We start from the raw sequence: 22335 nt of genomic DNA, 5'->3' as shown, positions 1-22335 counted from the left end.
GAAGACTTTGATAAAATTAAGTTGTTTACAGATTGTTAAGAGACAATATCATGGGTGTAAAAGGAAATTCTGCTGCAAACTTCTGAATGCGTGGTAAATCCTATAAATTGAGACAGTGTACTCTTCTAGAATCTGAACTCATTAGATCAAAACACAGAATTTATGTTCCAGTCAAAAGAAGTGAAAAGCATAAATGATATTTGTACAGAAATATGACTTATGGAAAATAGAAAACAAAAAGCAAGAGAAGCAAATAATTTTTCTCACCCATTGAAAATATGCTGAATGAGTGGGTAAGTAGTCTTCATGTATACATCTCTATTGGTACATGCCTCATCAAAGACTTCATCAAAATAAAACACATGCTGAAAAATAAATTTGATTTTTTAAACAAACAGACATTTTCTGTAATTTCTTATTTATTTTTTAGTTTTGATGGACCTTTATTTTATCTATTTAAACACAGTGCTGAGAATCAAACTCAGTGCCTCACACATGCTAAGCAAGCATTCTACCACTGAGCTACAACTCCAGCCCCTGGAATTTCTTTTTTTTTTTTTAAGAGAGTGAGAGAGAGAGAGAGAACTTTCAACATTTATTTTTTAGTTTTTGGCAGACACAACATCTTTGTTTGTATGTGGTGCTGAGGATGGAACCCGGGCTGCACGCATGCCAGGCGAGCGCGCTACCGCTTGAGCCACATCCCCAGCCCTGGAATTTCTTAACTACTATTCTAGTTAACACATAATAAAGGTCTAAATATGTTTTTAAATAATAGTAACTGACAAACTCAAGTAAATAAACAATAACTGTTAAATGACAGTGCTTTTTTTTTAACTTGAGATCTCTGTAGCCATGTTCTAACAATGTAAAATCTAAGACATACAATTTTTGCTATCACTTAGATAAGTAAATCAATGAATGAAAATGAGTGAGTCAATCAATCCTCTTTAGGTCTGGGAGAGTAACTGAATTCTATAGGGGATTATACTTATAGTCCAGTTAAGGCCAGTATATTTGAAAATTCGGGGAAATTCCAGGGAAGATTTCCATTCTGTAGGTTATAAAACTTAAATTTTAGTTCCATAAACATTTATTGTTCAACTGTAAAATGCATACTGCAGTAGGCAGATGAAGGAACCCAAAGATATAGACCACCTCCTACAGATGTTCTTTAACACAAACATACAAATGACTATATTATGGCAGCAGAAACTTAAAAGTATGTGTGGAAGTCAATGGAAAAAGACATGGTCTCTCTGACTGGGAAAGATATTATGAAAAAAGACTGTACTGAGACTATACCATTCAGGGGAAGAGGAATTTGAGAGGTAGAGATGGAGAAAAATTAGGGGAAGTATGAGCAAAGATTCAAAGCAGGAAAGTTGAGGAATTAACTGTTAATCAATTTTTTAAAGAACAGCAAGAATCCAAGGAGTCTGAAAAATAGGACCTTTATAAGGAAGAAAATAAGACAAGGAAACAGAGTTATGACTGTATCATAGAGGTCTTGGAATACTAGCTTTAAAGGAGTTGACAGAATGCTCATATTCAATTCAGTAAATGGGGGAGCAGTAAAAAGTGTAACAAAGTTATTTCACTGAAATATTAATTTGGCTTTACAATATGAATGAGCTGGGAAAAGGAACTCTAGTAATAATTCAGTGGTGCCGGGTGTGGGGGTATATGCCTGTAATCCCAGTGATTTCAGAAAGCTGAGGCAGGAGGTTTGCAAGTTTGAGGCCAGCCTCAGCAATTAGCAAGGCCCTAAGCGACTTAGTGAGACCCTTCTCAAATAAAAAATAAAAAGGGCTGGGTATGTAGCGCTGTGAAAAAGCCTTCCACACCACCCTGAGTTCAGTTCCCAGGACCATAAACAAAACAAATCAAAACAATTCAGTTGTAAGTTAGGAAGGATCTAAATTAGATGATGATAATGGAAATAAGGAGATGAAAACCTGGCAACTGACTGGATATGGGGAGAGAAAGGGTTCTAAGATGGCTTTTGAGTAAAAAAGTCATGGTAATTTGGAAAAGGAAAGATGGGAAACCCTGTTACATTGAGTCTGGAAAGCATTAATTCAGCAGCTGTAATTATTTGCATAATTTAGCAGCTTACCATATTAGCAACCCAACTATATCTGAGTTAGAAATGCTAATAAATTCCAGGCTCACTGTAGTATGAGAGTCCATACACAATGAATGAGTGATAAGGCCCTACCTTCTGCTAACTTTTGACATAGCTCTAAATATCCAGTTAAGAAAAAATTGTATGGGCAGATCCAGAAAACTGAACTTGGGCTATTTAATGTGGGTCACTCTATCCCATATTCAATTGCTTTGTGTACCATTATATTACATAGAAAACTTGTTAGATCATTTAAGAAGAAACTGGCACCACAAAATCAAGTTTATCAATTAGAAAATAATTCCAAAAGTCAGGTGGTAAGAGAATAATGAATCTGTGAAGAATGATAAAAAGATCTGTGAACTTGAGATTTTTAAAATGCTAAGCTGTTAACAACTATTAAAGCGGGGTGGTAGGTACACAGGGTTCATTATACTTTTGAGTAAGCTTTAAAAGATCAATAATAAATTTAAATATATTTGTAAAATCTGGCTTTAATGAACATTCTTTATACCTGACTCAATAAAAATCACAACCAAATGTAGGAATACTTTTGTTTCCTTTTATTTCACTGAGAATATGGAAATTCTTCCTCTCCCTCAATAAATGCTCATGAATAACTTTAGCTTTTGATAGAGTACCTAACAAAGTCTTTATTAACAGAATCAATATCTTGCCTTTCATAGGATTTATTTCTCCCCTCCTCTCCCTGCTTTCAAGAGGAGATACGTGTGTGTGTATGATGTGTGTATAAATAGGATTTAAATGTTGGTTTTTCTAATACTTTTGTAAACATTCTTCATGAAAGATGTGTAAATATGAAAGATACTACTGTAGTTAACATATATATATATATATATATATATATATACACACACACACACAATTCATATTGTTTTCTTGTCTACATTTGTGTTGATATTATAAAAGGTAATCGTTAAATCAGTACAACTACATGTATATGATCATATTTACTAAGCAACAAGATTTGAAAAGATACCATATTTAATTAGATGCACAAACCTTTTGCTTTAATCCCTGAATAAGTTAAAAAATAAAACAAAGAATCTAGAATCAATATTTATTTAGTACTACATTTGTTATAAACCTCCCTTTTCTTCACTCTTTGAGGAAAGAAAAGAGAAAAAAAAAGTCCTTCCAATATTTTTTATATTACAGCATGGACAGGTAAGAACTTTGACCTATGAAAGCAAAGGTCCAAAGTTCAAACAGCAGAGAAAATGCCATAGAAACTAAGGATATTCAATAAATATTGATCAATGGCAATGACAAAGAAGTAAGGTTATTGTGTTTGGGGATAATGGAAAAATACTAAGATAAGATGATGCCTCCCCTTAAGGGAATTACTGTGACTGAAGCATCATTAAGGAAATCTTGGGTAGATGGTGATTGGTTAGAGTTATTACTATGGCTATAAGTAGCTACGGAACTAGATAGCATTACCACAAATTGGTCATTTAGACCATCTTCAAAATAAATACCTCCCACTGAAACCTAATAGACTGTGCATTGATCAGCAATCGATAAGGCTGTTAAAGTGATTGGGTTGATTGTACAGTGGCCTAGTAATTTATTGCCCATAGAAAGAATTGGTGGAATAAGCTGAATGTCACTATAATACTAATCTTGGTTACCAAAGAAAAAGAAGAACAAAGCAAGTTTGAAAGAAGAAGAGAGTCTTAACAACTTGACTTCAGTGTTAAGATTTTTCCCAGTAGAAATAGGATCTCAGCTGACTAAGGTGAACTGCTAGCACATCAGATTACTCACCATTTTTTTTCCCCTCTCCCAAGTCACTGATAAAGGAAGAGAGAATGAAAATAATACAAATGTTTAAGGAGAACTTAACTCTGAATTCCAAAATCTTAACATTTAGCAGATTATCTATTCTCTGTTTTAGATTTTTCACAATTGTTTCACAAATTTAAAAGTACCGAAAGTTTGATTTCTTCCATCTGTGCAGTTGGTTGATTCCGTATGAGAATGAAGAGTTACTACAAGGATACTTATTAGCTTGGATAAGTTCCATTCAATACCAAACTCTTTTCATAATCATTTTAGCAGGGAACATTTTTTATGTGTCTGGTCTAATAGTGCTTTATTTAAACCCTTATGTTAGATTTGAAAACATATTCCTAGATTATATTTATTCATTGCAATCACTCTACATACAATAGCCTTCTGAGAGTTCAATTTCCACCAATTAAGTCTAAGTTCAAGACAGTTGGGAACCAAAATAAGAATTTGGTTGGCAATCTAGTGCCTTGTAATTAAAAAAGATACTGCCCATCATTAAACTCACAGTCAGGAGAGTGGATTCACACTGCAAGATGTAGGCAAGAGGGGCTGGGATTATAGCTCAGTGACGGAGCACTTGTCTATCATGTGTGAGGCACTGGGTTCGATCCTTAGCACCACATAAAAATGAAACAAACAAAGGCATGCTGTCCATCTACAACTACAAAAAAAAAAAAAATGCAGGCAAGAATAGAGATCAACTAAGTGACCATCCCATAATCACCCTGGGGCTTATATAAGTTCAGTGACTGGTACTATGCACAATCACTCATTTAAATTCTTTTTACCCTCTCCTATCTCCCTTTTTGCTAAATACATAATAAAAAGCATGTAAAGTATGTTAAAATATGTATGATGTAGCTCCATTGCACAAGAGGAGAAGAATTACATTTTTGTATACCCTATTACACCATATTTTTAAAAATTGAAGGTCCAAAGTATCAATGATTTAATGAAATATCACACCAAGAACAAATATCAACACTGAAACAGAACTGGATTTTACGATTTGTATGCATTCCACTCAAACAAAAAGCAGAGAATTGACATACTAGATAATATAAGTTCCAGACACAAAAGGAAAAAAATCATACCTGCAAAATATATTGTGTGAGGTCAAGTGCTTCTTTCTTCTCATGTACAAGCAGAGTTTCTTTGTCTTCTACAATAATAATATTAATTTCTCCACGACGTACCTCTTTTATACTCAGTGGGCGTTTTCGAACACAGACTCTGATTTTTTCCACCTCAGTCCAAGGATTCTCTTTCTCTAAGGTGTTCTGTCTGATACATGGTTTATAAATATATTTTAATTTTTAATAATAGGATAAGGCTGCTTAAGAGGTAAAAACATCAGTACATTTTGTTGTATACTGGGCAAAATATATTTTTTAAATTACAAAGTGTCAAAAATAACAAAATTCTTTTATTAACAATCCTCATTATTTTCATCTCTATCCCTATCCCACCTACTTCTTGCTCCACAAAAACAAACCAAATAAAACCCCTCAAAAAAACCCAAAACCCTAAAAATTATTTTAGCTGGTTTTTAGATGTGGTCTCCTAACAGTTTATGCTATTTTTTTAAATTAAATTATTTATTTATTCTAATTTGTTATACATGATGACAGAAGGCAATTCATTTATATTACACATATAGAGCACAATTTTTCAAGTCACAATTTTTCAACATTGTACACCTATGCTCTCTCTTTATGTCCCCACAACTCAGGATGATGAATTCTCAAAATCCAATGCAATATGCTGCCACCAATCTGCCAAGGTTTTTACAAAACCCAAACTTATGTTTCTTGCTTCCTTTTAAGCCAATTATTCTTGTGTGTTTACCATTTTCTCGATCACTAATCTAAATTATTTTTTAACCTTACAAGGGTTTACTAAATTCCTTGAAGTAGGTGGTCGATTTCAATGTACTCCTTCTCTGGTTCCTTGTATATATATTCTGCCCTGCTCTATGTTCCATTTTTTAACTTTGTTCCATCCTGATATGGATTTATTCGTTTGTTAGAATTATATATTTCTTCTTCCCAATACAATTTTATGACTGGTCCTGTCTACCACTAATTCAAACTTTAATTCAAATGCATTCCTTCACTAGCTTCATACTCAACACTCAATATCTGAAGCAATATTCCATGAGTTAGGAATACCAAATTTATCAGGTTCACTTGCTGAGTCTCATCATGGTGCATATTATCTAAGACTATCCACTTACTTGTATAAAAACTAGGTAACAAGAAAATTGTATGTGTGTTTGCAGGTGTGTTTGGCGGTACTGTGGATTTGAACATGCTAGGTGAGTGCTGTACTACTGAGCTAAATCCAAGCCCTTTAAAGAATTTTTTTTTTTTTTTTGAGTCAGGATCTCACTAAGTTGCCCAGGAGGCCTTCCAACTTGTGATCAGGGGTTTTGAAAACAAATGTTTTTACCAGGTTCAATCCCTTTGGTCCATGTACTAAGAATGCCTTAGCAAGATAAATTATTTGCTCCTTTACACTTTAGAATTTTTTTGATAGTCCCTAAAACACCTTTCATAATACATTTTACACAAGATACTAATGCTATGTAATTTTTTCATATCAATTTTGATTTTCTGAACCTCCAACTGGTTAGAATTTTTTTTTTTGGCCAGGATCTCAACTGGTGAAACAAAATTGTAAATAAAAATTCTAGCATAATACATAAGACATTACTTTTAAAACTTCTTTTAAAGAATGCTTTGATTTTCAAACAACATATAGGAGAATTTTAAAAAGCATTAATTTGTGCTGAGGACATAGCACAGTGGTAGAGGGTTTGTCTAGCATTTGCAAGGCCCTGGGTTCGATCCCCAGTACTTTTGGGGTAGGATGAGGAGGTGAAGCAACTATGATTTTGAGATAAGTATGGGAAATTATTTATTTATTTTGGGTACCAGGAGTTGAAGCCAGGGGCCCTTAACCACTGAGCCACATCCCAAGCCCTTTTTTTAATTTTTTATTTTGAGACAGGATCTTGCTGAGTTGCTAAGGCTGGCTTTGAACTTTCGATCCTCCTACCTCAGCCTCCAAAGCCACTGGGATTGCAGGCATGTGCCACTGTGCCTGGCTTCAAGTATGGGAAAATCTTGATAATTATTAAAAACAGATAATAATAGGCATGTGGGGGATTCATTGTTCTATTCGCTCTTCTTTTGCATATGTTTAATTTTTCACAAGAAAAAATAATTTTTTTTAAAGAGAGAGTGAGAGAGGGAGTGAGAGAGGGAGAGAGAGAGAGAGAGAATTTTTTTTTAAATATTTATTTTTTAGTTATTGGGGGACACAACATCTTTCTTTGTATGTGGTACTGAGGATCGAACCCGGGCCGCACGCATGCCAGGCGAGTGTGCTACCACTTGAGCCACATCCCCAGCCCCGAAAAAATAAAATTTTAACATCATTTTAGCATCATTGAAGATTTTGGGGTCAAAATCTCTAGCTGTTGTTGAGTATTAATAACCTAATCAGATGAAGCTAATCAAAGACTAAAAATTTTTAGCCTTTTTAAAACTGTACAGGAACTCTAGGACAAGTCATGCAGACAAAAGTTGTATGGTTTTAAGTTCAAAGGGCAAAAAGGAATACATTCTTCTCCTAAAAGGCACTGGTTTTAAATTCTGATCTTCCTTAGGGGGAGTAAATGATCTATTTGACATGGAGGGAGTTAAGACAGGGGCTGGGGTTATGGCTCAGCAGTAGAGCGCTCGCCTAGCACATGTGAGGTGCTGGGTTCCATACTCATCATCATGTATAAATAAATAAATAAATAAAATGTATTGTGTCCAACTACAACTAAAAAAAAAAATATTTAAGAGTTAAGACAACTAAAGTTAGGTATATTCAAGATCTGTTTTTTTGTTTCATTTTGTTTTGGTTTTTATACCAGAGATGGAACCCAGGGGCACTTAAACACTGAGACATATTCCCAGCCCTTTCTTAAGATTTTGAGATAGGATCCAGTAAGTTACTTAGGACCTTGCTAAGTTGCCAAAGCTGGCTTTGAACTTTATATCCTCCTGTCTCAGCCTCCCAAACTGTTGGAATTAAAGGCATGCACCAGCAGGCTCAGCTCAAGATCTTAAATAAGTCAGTGCAATCGGTTTCCTAAATTTTGTTAGACTTTCACTAAAATTCCAAGCCAGGCAATTTATTTTGAACTTCTGGAATATCTGAAAAGCAAAAACCTGATTTTTTGGGTTTTTTTCGGGGGGTACCGGGTTTGAACTCAGGGATACTTGACTACTGAGCCACATCCCCAATCCTATTTTGTATTTTATTTAGAGACAGAGTTTCACTGAGTTGATTAGTGCTTCGCAGTTACTGAGGCTGGCTTTGAACTCGAGATTCTCCTGTCTCAGCCTCCCAAGCCACTGGGATTACAGGGACACCGTACCCAGCCAAAAACCTGATTTGAGGTAACAAAAGAGAATGCTTTGGATAGGATGACTCCCTATTAGTAAGACTCCCTTATTAGTAATAAGGTGGTTTTTCAGTGTGCTAGAATCCTGATTACTATCTAGGGTCTGGGTGAGAAGATAATATTGATGGTTACTGAGGAAATACTTTCTTACCTTCAGTTTTCTAATATAATTCCCATTCACCCTGTCTACTGAGAATCTATGAGGCCCCCAGATATCCTAATTATATCTAAAGTCAGGCCAAGCAGATAGTACTTATTATTTGTCAAATAAATGTAATGGCAATATTTAAACTAAAATATGCATTCTATCTTTGATTGTATTAACTAATGCAAAGTATTATTCTTATTAACAAATAATTTAAATTTAGATTGTTATGTATTATTCAATAAAAGACAAGTTGCTGAGGCTGGCCTCAAACTTGCAATCCTCCTACTTCAGCCTGCCAAGTAGGTGGGATTACAGGCATGTGTCATCACATCTGATACAGCATTTTTTTTTTTTTATTTTTAAAGAAAAATGGCTTAAGAAAGAATTTTGTGGGCTGGGACTGTGGCTCAGAGGTAGCGCACTTGCCTGGCATGTGTGAGGCACTCAGTTCGGTTCTCAGCACCATGTATAAATAAATAAAATAAAGATCTATCAACAACTAAGAAAAAAATTTTTTTAAAAAAGATAGAATTTTGTGCTGGGTGCGGTGCTGCATGCTTGTAATCCCAGCAGCTTTGGAGGCTGAGGCAGGGGGATTGCAAGATCAAAGTTAGCCCCACCAAGTTAGTGAGGACTTGAAGCAATTTAGCGAAAACTTGTCTCTAAATAAAAAATTTATTTTAAAAAGGGCTGAGGATGTGGCTCAGTGGTTAAAGGGTCCCTGCATTCAATCCCTGGTACAAAAAAAAAAAAAAAAAAAAAGAATGAATTTTGTTTTTCTATAATTCAACATATCATTTTTTTAAAAAAATTTTTTAGGGGTACCAGGGATTGAACTCAGGGAACTGACCACTAAGCCACAGCCCCAGCCCTATTTTGTTTTTTATTTAGAGCGAGGGTCTCACTGAGTTACTTAGTACCTCACTTTTGCTGGGGATGGCTTTGAACTCATGATCTTCCTGCCTCAGCCTCCCAAGCCACTGGGATTATAGGCATGCACCACCTCACCACATATTATTTTTAAAACAAAACAAGAATATAATTTTTCTAAAGAACACATTTTCTATTATATCATTCTTTTTTAAAAAATATATTTTAGAGTTTATTTTATTCACTTATTTATATATGGTGCTGAGAATTGAACCCAGTGCCTCACACATGTGAGGCAAGCACTCTACAACTGAGCCACAACTCCAGCCCCTATATCATTCTTAATATTAGGGATTTCTCAATATTTCATCTCTTAGGGACTGTATTTTAACTTGAAACATTAGGTGAAAATAACATTATTATCTGGACTTAATAACTAATCTCCCCCAAAAGTGTCTTACTCTTTGTAATCACTAAAATTTTCAGAAATGGACACACATAAAAAGCACTCAAAATCAGGATCACAGACTGAGGATGTAGTTCATTGATAAAAGTGCTTCCTAGTATGGTCAAGGCCCTGGGCTCAAGACCCAGCACCACACACACACACACAAAAAAAAAATCAGGATATTTCAATGTGTGCAGATGAACTAACTGCTCCAAAGACCCACTTAATTATTTGTTCTTTATTTTTTAACTAAACTATAAGTTTCCTGGTTGGTTTAAGTGAATTTGATACCCTAAAAAAATCGTATGAGTTGTATAATGTTTTTCCTATTGAAGAAGGCCAGTTAACTATTTTTACTTTCATAGATGCACTAGACGCATCATGTTATGTTATAATAAATAATGAAAATAGGACTGCTAGAAGAATAACAACAGATACTGGCAAGAAGTAACTCTTTGATGCACATGAACAATATCTTTCTCCCATCCAGAAAGTTCCAATTCCTCATTAATTTCCCCATATCCAGGTATTTCTATTATTGATGCAAAAGCTGTTCACTTATCACTTTTATGTGACATTCAACTGTTGTAAATAAAAAGTAGTTGTTTTCCTTTGGCCAAGGAGAGACCTTCCCTTGCCTGAGGCTACCTTCCCTTAAAAAAAAAAAAGAAAGGAAAAAGCAAATTATTACCTGATACAAGAACGAGGGATTCCATAGTTATACCCTGAAACATGAGAGACTCTTTGAATAATGGGAGTATCACAATTTCCCAGTATTGGAGAAAAGTAATTTGATGAAAAGAGTGAAGTGTTAGTTTCTGTTTGCACATAGGAATCAGCAGTTGTGGCATTCAGAGTTCTTGCTTTTGCGTGGTACTGGTAATCATCTGATAGCATGTGATCTAGCACTTTTAGGTAAGTGGACTTCTGTTCATTTCCAGAAGAATCTGACATATTGCACATTTCAAACTCATTGTTGCTAGCAGTTCTGTTTTTGTTGTCAGTAGGAGAATCAAAATGTAGTTGTCTACGAGGGCCAGATCTGAATTCCTGTGGCTTGATGTATAGGCTGCTTGTCTGAAGAGGATGCTCTGGGCTACTGACTGCTTTATCTTCTTCCTGCATAATCTTAATAATTTTGATAAGCTGGAAAAGACGTTTACGGTCATTCATGTCATGCACTCCCAATTTGGAGTAGTCCTTCATTGTGACCTTGGCTAATTCATCTATTTTCTGAAGGCCAAGGGCAGTAAAATGAGGATAATACTGTGCAAGTTCAGCTTCACAAAGACATTCATATAACCAGGATGCCATTTTTGTGAAGTTTTTTAAATTCTAAAGAGAAAAAGAAAAAAAGTCTTTCACTTAAAATAGAATACATGTAGAACAATTATTCCTTTAAAAAATAGAACTTGAAAAAAAGAAGAAAAATGTCATATTTTCTCAATTTCATTTATTTATCTACATATTTATTCATTTATTTATTCAGCAGTACTAGGAATTGAACACAAAAGCATTCTACCACTGAGCTACATCCCAGCCCTTTCTATTTTTTGAGATAGTATTCTCACTAAATTGCCCAGGTTGACCTTGAATTTGCAATCCTCCTGCCTCACCCACCTGAGTCACTGGGATTATAGGCATGTACCACTATGCCTGGCTCTTAAGTTTTTCATAGATATATATTTCTTCTGAAATTGATTAAACAGCATAGTATAGAAGTAAAGATGTTTTTTATAACATATGAAGACTCTGTAGCAATAGATGTAATTTATCCATCTACTTAATAAAAAGAGACCGTCAATTATATATTTATTTAAGTATATGGCCATACACATAACCCAAGTCACTTACTTGTTTCTTGGTAGTTCCTTCTAACCTTGCGATGTCTACTTAACACATGTCACAAACTACTGGAAACCTTGTTCTCAACCACTGATTGTAGCAGAACTAATTTTAGATGTTCTACTTAATGTCAAGGCATGTCGCACAACTGTTTCCCATGATTAATGAACAAAGGCTAAGAACTCTTTCAGAATAGAAAGAAGAATTAAATAGCAGACCATGGAGGATTACATTAATACAACTTAGAGGCAAGTGCATTTGTATCTATTAAGAACTGGCAAAAGTTATTCAGAAATAAAAACAACATTGATTCAGAATCAACTAATTCAGTATTTCAAATCATTCTAAAAGGTTGTCATCAATGTCTATCTGTAGAAAATATGAATCAAATCATTACCTAGGAAATTAATACTACATGTCAAGATTTTAAATGGTTACACATTAAAATATTTAAACACTTTAACAACAGATATTTGATTAAATACAAATAATGTGGTAGTAAAATATAATCCTAGTCTATTATTAAAGTCAGAATCTGAGTAATTTTCTGTAGCATTGTTAATCAAATTCAAGTTCATGAGAATATTAAAAAATAAATTTAAAGCATATATATATATTTTTTTAGTTGTTGATGTACTTTTATTTTTTATTTATTTATATGTGGTGCTGAGGATGGAACCCAGTGCTTCACCTCACAAATGCTAGGCAAGGGCTCAGCCACTGAGCCACAACCCCAGCCCCAAGTTAAAAGCACTTGTTAAAAAAATGGTATTCGGGGCTGGGGATGTGGCTCAAGTGGTAGCGCGCTCGCCTGGCATGCGTGCGGCCCGGGTTCGATTCTCAGCACCACGTACAAACAAAGATGTTGTGTCCGCCGATAACTAAAAAAAATAAATATTAAAAAATTCTCTCTCTCTCTCTCTCTCTCTCTCCCCCCCCCCACTCTCTCTTTAAAAAAAAAATGGTATTCAACACATTAAGTAACTGGTAACACTTTTGTTTTCATTTGAATTTATATTTTGTCTCCTCTCTAGGAGAAACAGAGTTGAGGGCAGGGTAATAAATATAATCAAAGAAGCTCAAATAACTCTGGAGGAAGTACTACTTAAGCTAAAGAAAAGGCTAAATGGAGGATTGGGGATTTAGCTCAGTGGCAGAACACATGCACTGAGTTCCATCCTGGGCCCTGAAAAAAAAAAAAAAAAAGGCTAAATGGACTAGGAAAAAAAAAAAATTCCTTCCACCAAGAGGTGGAGACTATTTGTCCTTTCATTGCATCTAGGCTAGCCAACTTGTTAATTGAATATTATGGAAACAATATTGTGTGACTTCCATGTCCACATATCAAGAGTCCTTGTAGTTTTTACTGCTCTCTTAGAATTTTTCTACTGCTACGTGAAAAAGTCCCGCCAACAGCCATAACCAAAGCTAGATATACAGGAGAAACCATCTTGATTATCCAGTTCCAGTGGTGCCACTAGATGACTACAGTCACAGTAGAGACCCCAGATGAGATGAGGTGAAGAACTACCTAAGCCCAGCCCAAAAAATCTGACTCAAAGAGCTGTGAGCAAATAAAATGGTAATTGTTTTAAGCCCCTAAAGTAGATAATTAACAATAGATAATTAACAGTACCACTTAGCTTTTTTTTTTTTTTGGTGGGGGCGTGGGTGGTGGGGGTGGGGGTGGGGGTGGGTGGGGTGGAGTACCAAGGACTGAACTCAGGGGCACTTAATCACAGAGTCACATCCCCAGACTTTTTTATTTTAAGGCAGGGTCTCACTTAAGTTGCTTAGAACTTCGATAAGTTGCTAAGGCTGGTTTTGAACTTGCAATCCTCCTGCTTCAGCCTCCGAGCTGCTGGGATTATAGGCATGTACCATTTAAAAAAATTTTATTATATTTTACTTACTAGAAAAATTTTAGGTTCACAGCAAAACTGGGTGTAAGATACAGAGATTTCCTAAATATATGCTGCCCCACATGTGTAGCTTAACTACAGTGACACATGATCATCACATGATCACTAAAGTCTCATTTTACATTAGCGTTGTATATTCTATGAATTTGATAAATGTATCTACTACATGTATCTACTATCTGAGTAAAATACTAAATAGTTTCAGTGCCCTAAAAATCCTGTGTTCTGACTATTCATCCTGAAGGATATGAAAAATAACTTCTCCCAGAAAAGGAAAATGACAGCCCCCAGGGAGAAAAGGAGGACAGTGTGATCTGGGGAGTGGTGGAGGGAGGAAGGAAAGCAAACATTATGCCCTGGGCTATAGGCTTTCATCCTTTCCCAAGGACTGTAGGTCTGGGGGAGAAAAAAGGTAAACAAATGGGCTCTGGATTTTTATCCCAGGTTAACAATGAGTTTCAAGCTTTTAAAACTGTTTCTCTGAGTCAGAATGAGTTTCCAGCTTTTACAGCTGTTTTCCTGAGTTAGATTTTTAACCTGCACAACTAGTTTCCTGACTGCCCAGCCAGCATGTCCCAAGTCTCTAATGATTAAGTCACACTAAACATTCTGCTATGATTAATTCTCATTAAGACCTATAAAAACAGACCCCCTTTTGTAACCAGTCACCATTTTCTCCTCTGAAATGTGCCACGTGCCATTCCACTGCTCCCTAATAAAGACAGCTTGCTGATCAGTGAGGTCTGCTCCTGTTTTTGATTATTTTTGCTTACACATCCTTCCTGCCTCTCAATCCCCTGGCAACCACTGATCTTTTTAATGCCTCCATAGTGCCTTTTCCAGAATGTCAAATAGTAGGAATGATAAAGTATGTAGCCTATTGGACTGGCTTCTTTCACTTAATAATATTGAAGTGGCACCCCCTTTCATCACAGAAAAATCTTAACTGGGCTTCCCTAGAAATCTTCACCTTGGCTAATTTTGGGACTGTCAGCAAAAGAGTCTCTGCAAAAGAGTTCAATATAGATAAACTTCCTATTTTTGTGTCTCACTGTTTTACTTGGCCACTGCCGAGAAGATACCAGCACACCAGGTGCTGGACACCCCCTTACTAGTTTTTCACAAAATAACCAGTATAGTAGTTTGTAAAAATGTGCAAACAAGACCTCTGGCCTTGAGCTGGGGATTCCCAGAGATGTCTACATTTTTAAGATAAGTTACTAACTGGGCTCCATGGTAACAACTGGCAGGAGAAGGAAAGAAAGAAAAGAAGCTCTCCCTTTCTCAGGTGTTATCCTTGAAGGGTTAACTTGCCCAAAACAGTGAAAGAAAAAGCTGCTTTTATGTAAACTTCTGCAGACTATGAATTTCTGAGCCCCTCCCCTTACATTCATGCTGCGTATAAAACTCTGAAACTACCTGAACTCGATTGATTGATTACAGCAAAAGCTGTGCCCTCTGAACCTGGCTGCAGTTAAATAAAACTGTTTCCTGCTTTCTTCGTTTGTCCCTACAACAATATGAATTTAAGTTTCCTCCAAGTCTTTTCATGGCTTGATAGCGTATTTCTTTTTTACTGCTTAAAAACATTCCATTGTCTGAATGTACTAGTTTTATTTACCCATTCACCTATGGAAGGACACCTTAGATGCTTTCAAGTTCTAGCAATTATGAATAAAGCTTCTATAAACATCTGTATAAGTTTTTGTATAGACATAAATTTCAACTCCTTTGAGTTAATATCAAGGCAAGTGATTGATGGTTCACATGGAAAAGTATGCTTAGTTTTACAAGAATCACCAAACTGTCTTCCACAGGGGCTGTGCAATTTTGCATTCCCACCAATGAGAATTTCTATTATTTCACGTTGCTGTCAGCATTTGGTGTGGTCAGTGTTCTGAATTTGGATCATTTTGATTAGGTGTAAAGTGGTATTTCATTGTCTTCAAGTGCTTTTTCATTTTATTTTTGTGGTGCTGAGAATAAAACCCAGGGCGCCTCACCCATGTTGGGCAAGTGCTCTACCACTGAGCTACACCCCCAGTCCCTCCAATGACTTAAAATGCTGGTACCTTTGTCTGAAATGTTCCCCACTCTTTCTTTTGCCTACTGAAGTAAGTTATGCCTATCCTTTCAAGATAGCTCAAGAGCTTTCCCCCCAACATGAAGCTTTCTTTCATCTCTAAGCCTCTTCTACTATTTTACTCCCAACACCCTATGCAGTGCTAAACCAGGTCACTAATCCTTTTACTACTATTTCTTCTACCTAGAATACTGGTCTTTTCCAGGTAAAACACTATTCATATTTTTTTTCAACTGGGGAGGTGGGCCCTAGCAGGGAATAAATTTCAGTAATGATAATAGCAACTAGTATTTATTGAGCATTTAATACACACCAGGCACAGTTTTAAGCATTTGTATTTGTTAACCTCCAAACAAACCTATAAAAGAGGTTAAGTGTGTGACCTTTCATGAGTTACCTACTTAGCATTCTCTCCTCTCTCTTCTTGATGATACTGGGATTGAATGCAGGGGTACTCTACCACAGAGCTTCCTCCCCAGCCCTTTTTATTTTTTGAAACAGGGTCTTGAACTTGAGGTTGTGAAGGTTGTGAACAACTTCAGCTTTCAGAACAGCTGGTATTATAGGCATGCACCATCATGCCTGGCTTTATTTAATATCTCTGAAACTCATGTTTCCCACTGTAAAATGGGAATGCAAGAGACCACACAGTTCTCAGGGTTAGGATTCAAGGAGAAAATACTTGTCAAACCAGCATAAACTACCACTGCTACACATTTAATGGCCAATAAGTTATGGTAGTTTATTCCTACAGCTATTGCTATTTTTGTTTCTACAGCCTTCACTACCTAGCATAGACCCAAGAATAGAATAAGCCCTAAATGTTTTAAGTTATTTCTAAGCAGCTAAATTCCCTAAATGGCTCCACCTAACCCACAGGAATAGGTTATGTTACATGGTTTTCTCATTTTCTACAGGTTGTTTTAAGACCCTGTTTTCCACACACTCATTCCCTTGGTGACATATTAAATGTTTCCCAATTTAACTCTGAAAATCATTGCCTCTACTACATCCCTTAATCAAGTTCCTACAAGACGAACATGCATTTTTCAATGCCTGGATATCCTAGTATCATAATTTCTGAGTCCTACAGTTAGCTTATGTTCTTAAAATTCAATATGCTAGCCTTGTGCTATGGCACATACCTGTAATCTCAGCTACTTTGGAGGCTGAGGCAGGAGGATCAGCAAGATTGAGGCCCGCCTGGGCAACTCAGTGAGACCCTGTCTCCAAATAAAACAAATCAAAAGGGCTGAGGACGTATTTCAGCTTTAATAAAGCCCCTGTGGGCTTAAACCCCAGTTCAAGATTTAAAAAAGCATTTCTTCATTGTATAAAATATTGTATTTGTAACAATACTGCAATCTACTTTTTAATTTAACATAAGCATTTTCACATACTATTGGTTATAGCCATAAACAACATTTCATACTATCATAAATAATGTTTGCTAAATAGATTAAGTATCCCAGGGAGATGTGACTTCTTTCCAGACTACTACAGAATTTTTTTTTTAAACCACTATGGTCGTTATTTTTTTTTTTTTAAGAGAGAGTGAGAGAGAGAGAGATAGAGAGAGAGAATTTTTTAATATTTATTTTTTAGTTTTCGGCGGACACATCTTTGTTTGTATGTAGTGCTGAGGACTGAACCCAGGCCGCACGCATGCCAGGTGAGCACGCTACCCCTTGAGCCACATCCCCAGCCCACTACTACAGAATTTGTTGTAAAACTGTTGGGTATTTTTAAATTTATTGCCAGCTTTGTTCCAGAGGTGATAATAAGGTGGCTGTCTTGGAGTATAGTTTGAACTCTTAAAGACAAAAGCAATATGATCCAACTCAGCCTGGGACAAAACAAGCACAATGATCTACATATAGCAGTTTAAAACATTTTTACTGTAAACAATTTAAACACCACAAAAGCAAGTAGAATTGTATTTGAACACCCATATTCTTTATCCTCATTTTCTTCAATTATCCGAATTTGCCACACTTGATTCCTCTATCCTTGCTTTCCTTTGCTGAAATATTTTAAAGTAAAACCCAGATAACATGTCATTTCATCTCTAAATGTATTTTTTTAAATATTTTTTTTTTGTCATTGATAGACCTTTATTTATTTATTTGTATGTGGTACTGAGAATTGAACCTAGGGCCAGGCAACCCCAGCCCCTCTAAATTTTTTAAAATATTTTTTTTAGCTATACATGGACACAAGATCTTTATTTTGTTTATTGTTGTTATTGTAGTTGTTATTATTATTATTATGTGGTACTGAGGATTGAACTCAGTGCCTCATATGTGAGGGGCAAGCGCTCGGCCACTGAGCCACAACCCCAGCCCTAAATTTGTTTTTTAAAGTACATTTTCTTATAAAACTCTAATTTAATAAAACCCTAATAAAATTTAAAATAATTCCTTGATATCCTATGTGTAGTCTCTAATTTACTCAACCATCTCAAGAATCTTTATATTTTAAAATATATTTTTACAAAACACCTTTTGTTCAAATCAGAATCCAAATAGGTACCACATAGTTGGTTATATTTCTTAAGACTTTTTTTTTTTTAAAATAAAGCAGTCCCATTGGGCTGGGGTTTTGGCTCAGTGGTAGAGTGCTTGCCTAGCATGTGTGAGGCACTGGGTTCGATTCTCAGCACCACATATAAATAAATAAAATAAAGGTCCATGGACAACCAAAATAATTAAAAAAAGAAGAAGAAGAAGAAGAAGCAGTCCCACATCTCCCCTCACTGTTCTATTGACTTGTTACAGAACCCAAGTATATTCTAAACATGGGACTATTTATCTTATTTTTTTTAAAGTGAAGAACACATTTTATAGAGAAAGAAATATAATAAATATAACAAAATGCTTATAATTTTAAAATATCATGATACTGTCTGGGAAGAACCCCAATCTCATAGATGATGGCAAGGTGTAATCTTATTATGATTTCATATGTGCTGAAAGTATATATGATTTAATGGATCAGGACAGGACAGTTTATTACAACACTACATGTGACAGACACATTAGCAAATTGTATTGGTTTTTCTTGTCTCTAAATCCAGCATGGGACATATTTATACTAAAAATATCACTCATTGTTTATCTGAAATTCAAATTTAACTACCCTATTTTGTTTGGCCAAATGTGGAAACCCTATGTTAGAATCAACTTCTGTATTTCTGGCAAAAATACTTCAAAGGTATTAGCGTGTGTGCTTCATCATACACATCAGATTCATAATATATATGAATGTCAGCAAGTACTGCAGCCTGATCTCTTGGCTGTGAAATTCTCTCAACCAAATTAATACAACGGTTTCATCTATTGATGATCAATGCCTATCTTAATTATTTCATTAGGAGTTGCAAAATGGTGATTTTCTGATCCTATATATTCTTTATGGAATTCTCCTGTATAGAAAAAACTTTCTGTTAACAATTAGAGCTATTTGACTATCCCCCCCCCCCCCCCCGGTACTGGGAATTAAACCTAAGGATACTTTACCACTGAGCCACATCCCCAGCCCTTTTTTATTTTTAATTTTGAGCCAGAGTTCTCACTAAGTTTCCTGGGCTGGCTTCATAGTCAAGTTCCTCCTGTCCCAGCCTCCTATCTCCTCAGTCACTGGGATTACAGTGTATACCACCATACCTGGCAATGAAGGCTATTTGATTACCCCAAGTGTTTTGTACATGAAAGTAGGTATAAATGCTTCCCTCTTTCCTTTTAATTTTCAATTCACAAAGTATTAGTACCCCAGTTATTTTGAATGGTATCAGATGAGTTCTTTGAGGATTTTTTTGTGTGGTGTTTTGCTGGTTTGTCAAATTCATTATTAACTCATGGGGTTTTATATATTCCATGTGTTTTCACTCAAATGCAGTAGTCTGATACCTTCATCTTGTATTTTCCCATCCAACCCTAAAATTAGCTTTCCTCCTATGAAAACATGACTGTTTTACATGTAGCAGCCCATAGACCTAAATTCAGATCAAGGTTATGCATTCCCAATAAATCTTAAGCAGAGAGGACATGGGCATTAGGGAAAGAATCAGAGCAACAACCACAATGGCTCTGATTTAAAAAATGGGCAATAGATCTAAACATACATTTTTCAAAAGAAGACATACAGAAAAGCTGGATGTGGTAGCATGCAAATGTAGCCCCAGCTACATAGGAGGCTGAGGCAGGAAATCACTTGAGTCCAAGAGTTTGAGGTCAACCTCAGCAACATAGGAAGAGTCTATTGAGGAGGAGGAGACAACATACAAATGGCCAATAAGGTATATGAAAAAATGTTCAACATCACTAATTGTCAGAGGAAAACCAAAACGACAATGAGATATTACCTTATCCCAGTTAGGATGGTTATTATAAAAAAGAGAAAAGATAAGTTCTGGTGAGTTTATGGAAAACTTACACACCAGTAAGTTTGTATAGCAATAATAGAAAAAGATATGGAAGGTTTTCTTTTATTAGAGATAGAACTACCACATGATTCAGCAATCACACTATTGGTTATATTCATATCCAATCAAAATAAAATCATATGCTGAAGAAACATCAGCGTTCCCATGTTTACTTACTGTAGCATTATTCACAATAATCAAAAACTGGAAACAACAATCAGCTGATTAATGGATAAAGAAAATATATATGGGGGCTGGGATTGTGTCTCAAGTGGTAGAGCACTCGCCTATCACGCATGAGGCATTGGGTTTGATCCTTAGCACCACATAAAAAATAAAATAAAGGTATTGTGTCCACCTAAAACTAAAATAAATAAATAAATATTAAAAAATGAAAATGTATATGTACACAACAGAATTCTATTCAGCCTTATAAAGAAGGATATCTGTCATTTGCAACAACATGGATGGAACTGGAGGATGTTAAGTAAATGAAATAAACCAAGAATAGAAAATCAAATACCTCAGGATCTCTTACGTGGAATCTAAAAAAGATGATTTCATAGAAGTTAAGGGTAGAATAGTGAGGACCACAGGTTGAGGGCAGTAGTAAAAATAAGGAAAGACTGGGCTGGGGATGTGGCTCAAGCGGTAGCGTGCTCACTTGGCATGCGTGCGACCCGGGTTCGATCCTCAGCACCACATACAAGCAAGGATGTTGTATCTGCCGATAACTAAAAAATAAATATTAAAAATTCTCTCTCTCTCTCTCTCTCTCTCTCTCTCCCCTCTCACTCTCTCTTTAAAAAAAAAAATAAGGAAAGATTCATTGTGGTTACTAAGTAACAATTAGATGTAAGTCCTGGTGTTCTGCACAGTAATGTCACTACAGATAATGATAACATACTGTACATTTCAAACAAGCTAGAAGAAAAATTTTAAATGTTTTAATCACAAAGAAATGATAAATGTTTGAGGAGATAAACATGCTTACCCTTATTTGAACATTACACAACAAATACATGTATTGAAACATCACTTGATACCCTATAAATATGTACAGCTTATAAGTGTCAATTTTTTTTTTAGAGAGAGAGAGAGAATTTTTTAATATTTATCTTTTAGTTTTTGGCAGACCAACATCTTTGTTTGTATGTGGTGCTGAGGATCCAACCCAGGCCGCACGCATGCCAGGCGAGCTTGCTACTGCTTGAGCCACATCTCCAGCCCAATAAGTGTCAATTTTTAAGAAAGCTTTTTTTCATATATTTTATTTTTATATGGTGCTGAGGATTGAACCCAGTGCCTTACGCATGCTAGGCGGGCACTCTACCTCTGAGCCACAACCCCAGCCCTTTAAAAAGATTTTTAAAAAAGAAAATTAGATTCTTGGAAGAAATCAAGTAGGCAGAAATTCAAAATTTCTTATACTAATGGTAGAGAAAATCAACTGGAAGGAAAATATATACAAGTTTACAATTATGTAAAAAGTTTTAAAAATTTATTCATGTTCTAGGATGTGGATAAAATCCAACAATCTAACATGTTCCCTCAAAGTGTCCACTCATTCACCTAAACTATTTTAAAAGTACTTTTTTCCCCTTCATTACCATAGTTGATGCAAATGCCTCACAATATGGAGATATTAGAAGATGCTATATCTCAAAAGGCAAAAACAATGCAAACATAAGTTTTTTGTACCTGTGGTTTTAATTTTCTTTTAATCAACTTTATTGAAATATAATTTATGCACAATCAACTATCCATTTTAAGTATGTGGTTCTCTGAGTTTTGACCAATATATACCCTTGTAAAAATAAAACAAAAATTTACAACCAGGACAAATCATCTGGTGACAGAAACCTATAGTTCCAGCTACTGAGTAGTGTGAGACAGGAGAATCCCTTCAGTCCAGGACTTTGAGAATGGCCTGGGCAACATAGTGAGACCCTGGTCTCAAAAAACCAAACAAAACCTTCATCAATCATTCCTTAAATGCCTCTCTTGTTTTCTGTCCTGGCCCAAGGCAATCACTGATCTGCTTTCTGTCACTAGAGATGGGTTTGTATTTTGTAGAATTTCACATAAAATGAAATCACATAGAGTCACTATTCTAAATTTATATAGCATATGAAGACTAAAGGGATTTTCCATTTTGTGGAAAAATTTACTTTGAGTGATTTTTCTT

General features: G+C 35.5%; 1 protein-coding gene across 1 annotated transcript in view; it reads right to left on the bottom strand.

Annotated features, from left to right (window-relative positions):
• Kif24 (kinesin family member 24) overlaps window positions 1-11188 on the bottom strand; it is a 42778-nt gene extending 31590 nt beyond the window's left edge. The window contains exons 1-3 of the mRNA XM_076843346.2: window positions 10566-11188; window positions 5041-5230; window positions 268-365 (exon numbers count right to left, since the gene is read on the bottom strand). Of these exons, the coding sequence (XP_076699461.1) occupies window positions 268-365; window positions 5041-5230; window positions 10566-11188 (911 nt within the window). The remainder of the gene's footprint in view (window positions 1-267; window positions 366-5040; window positions 5231-10565) is intronic.
• Between the last annotated feature and the right edge of the window lie 11147 nt (window positions 11189-22335).

Source organism: Callospermophilus lateralis, chromosome 2, assembly GCF_048772815.1.
Source record: "Callospermophilus lateralis isolate mCalLat2 chromosome 2, mCalLat2.hap1, whole genome shotgun sequence".
Classification (NCBI taxonomy): domain Eukaryota; kingdom Metazoa; phylum Chordata; class Mammalia; order Rodentia; family Sciuridae; genus Callospermophilus; species Callospermophilus lateralis.
The sequence above is the reverse complement of the archived record's forward strand: the minus strand, read 5'-3'. Positions and strand labels throughout refer to the sequence as shown.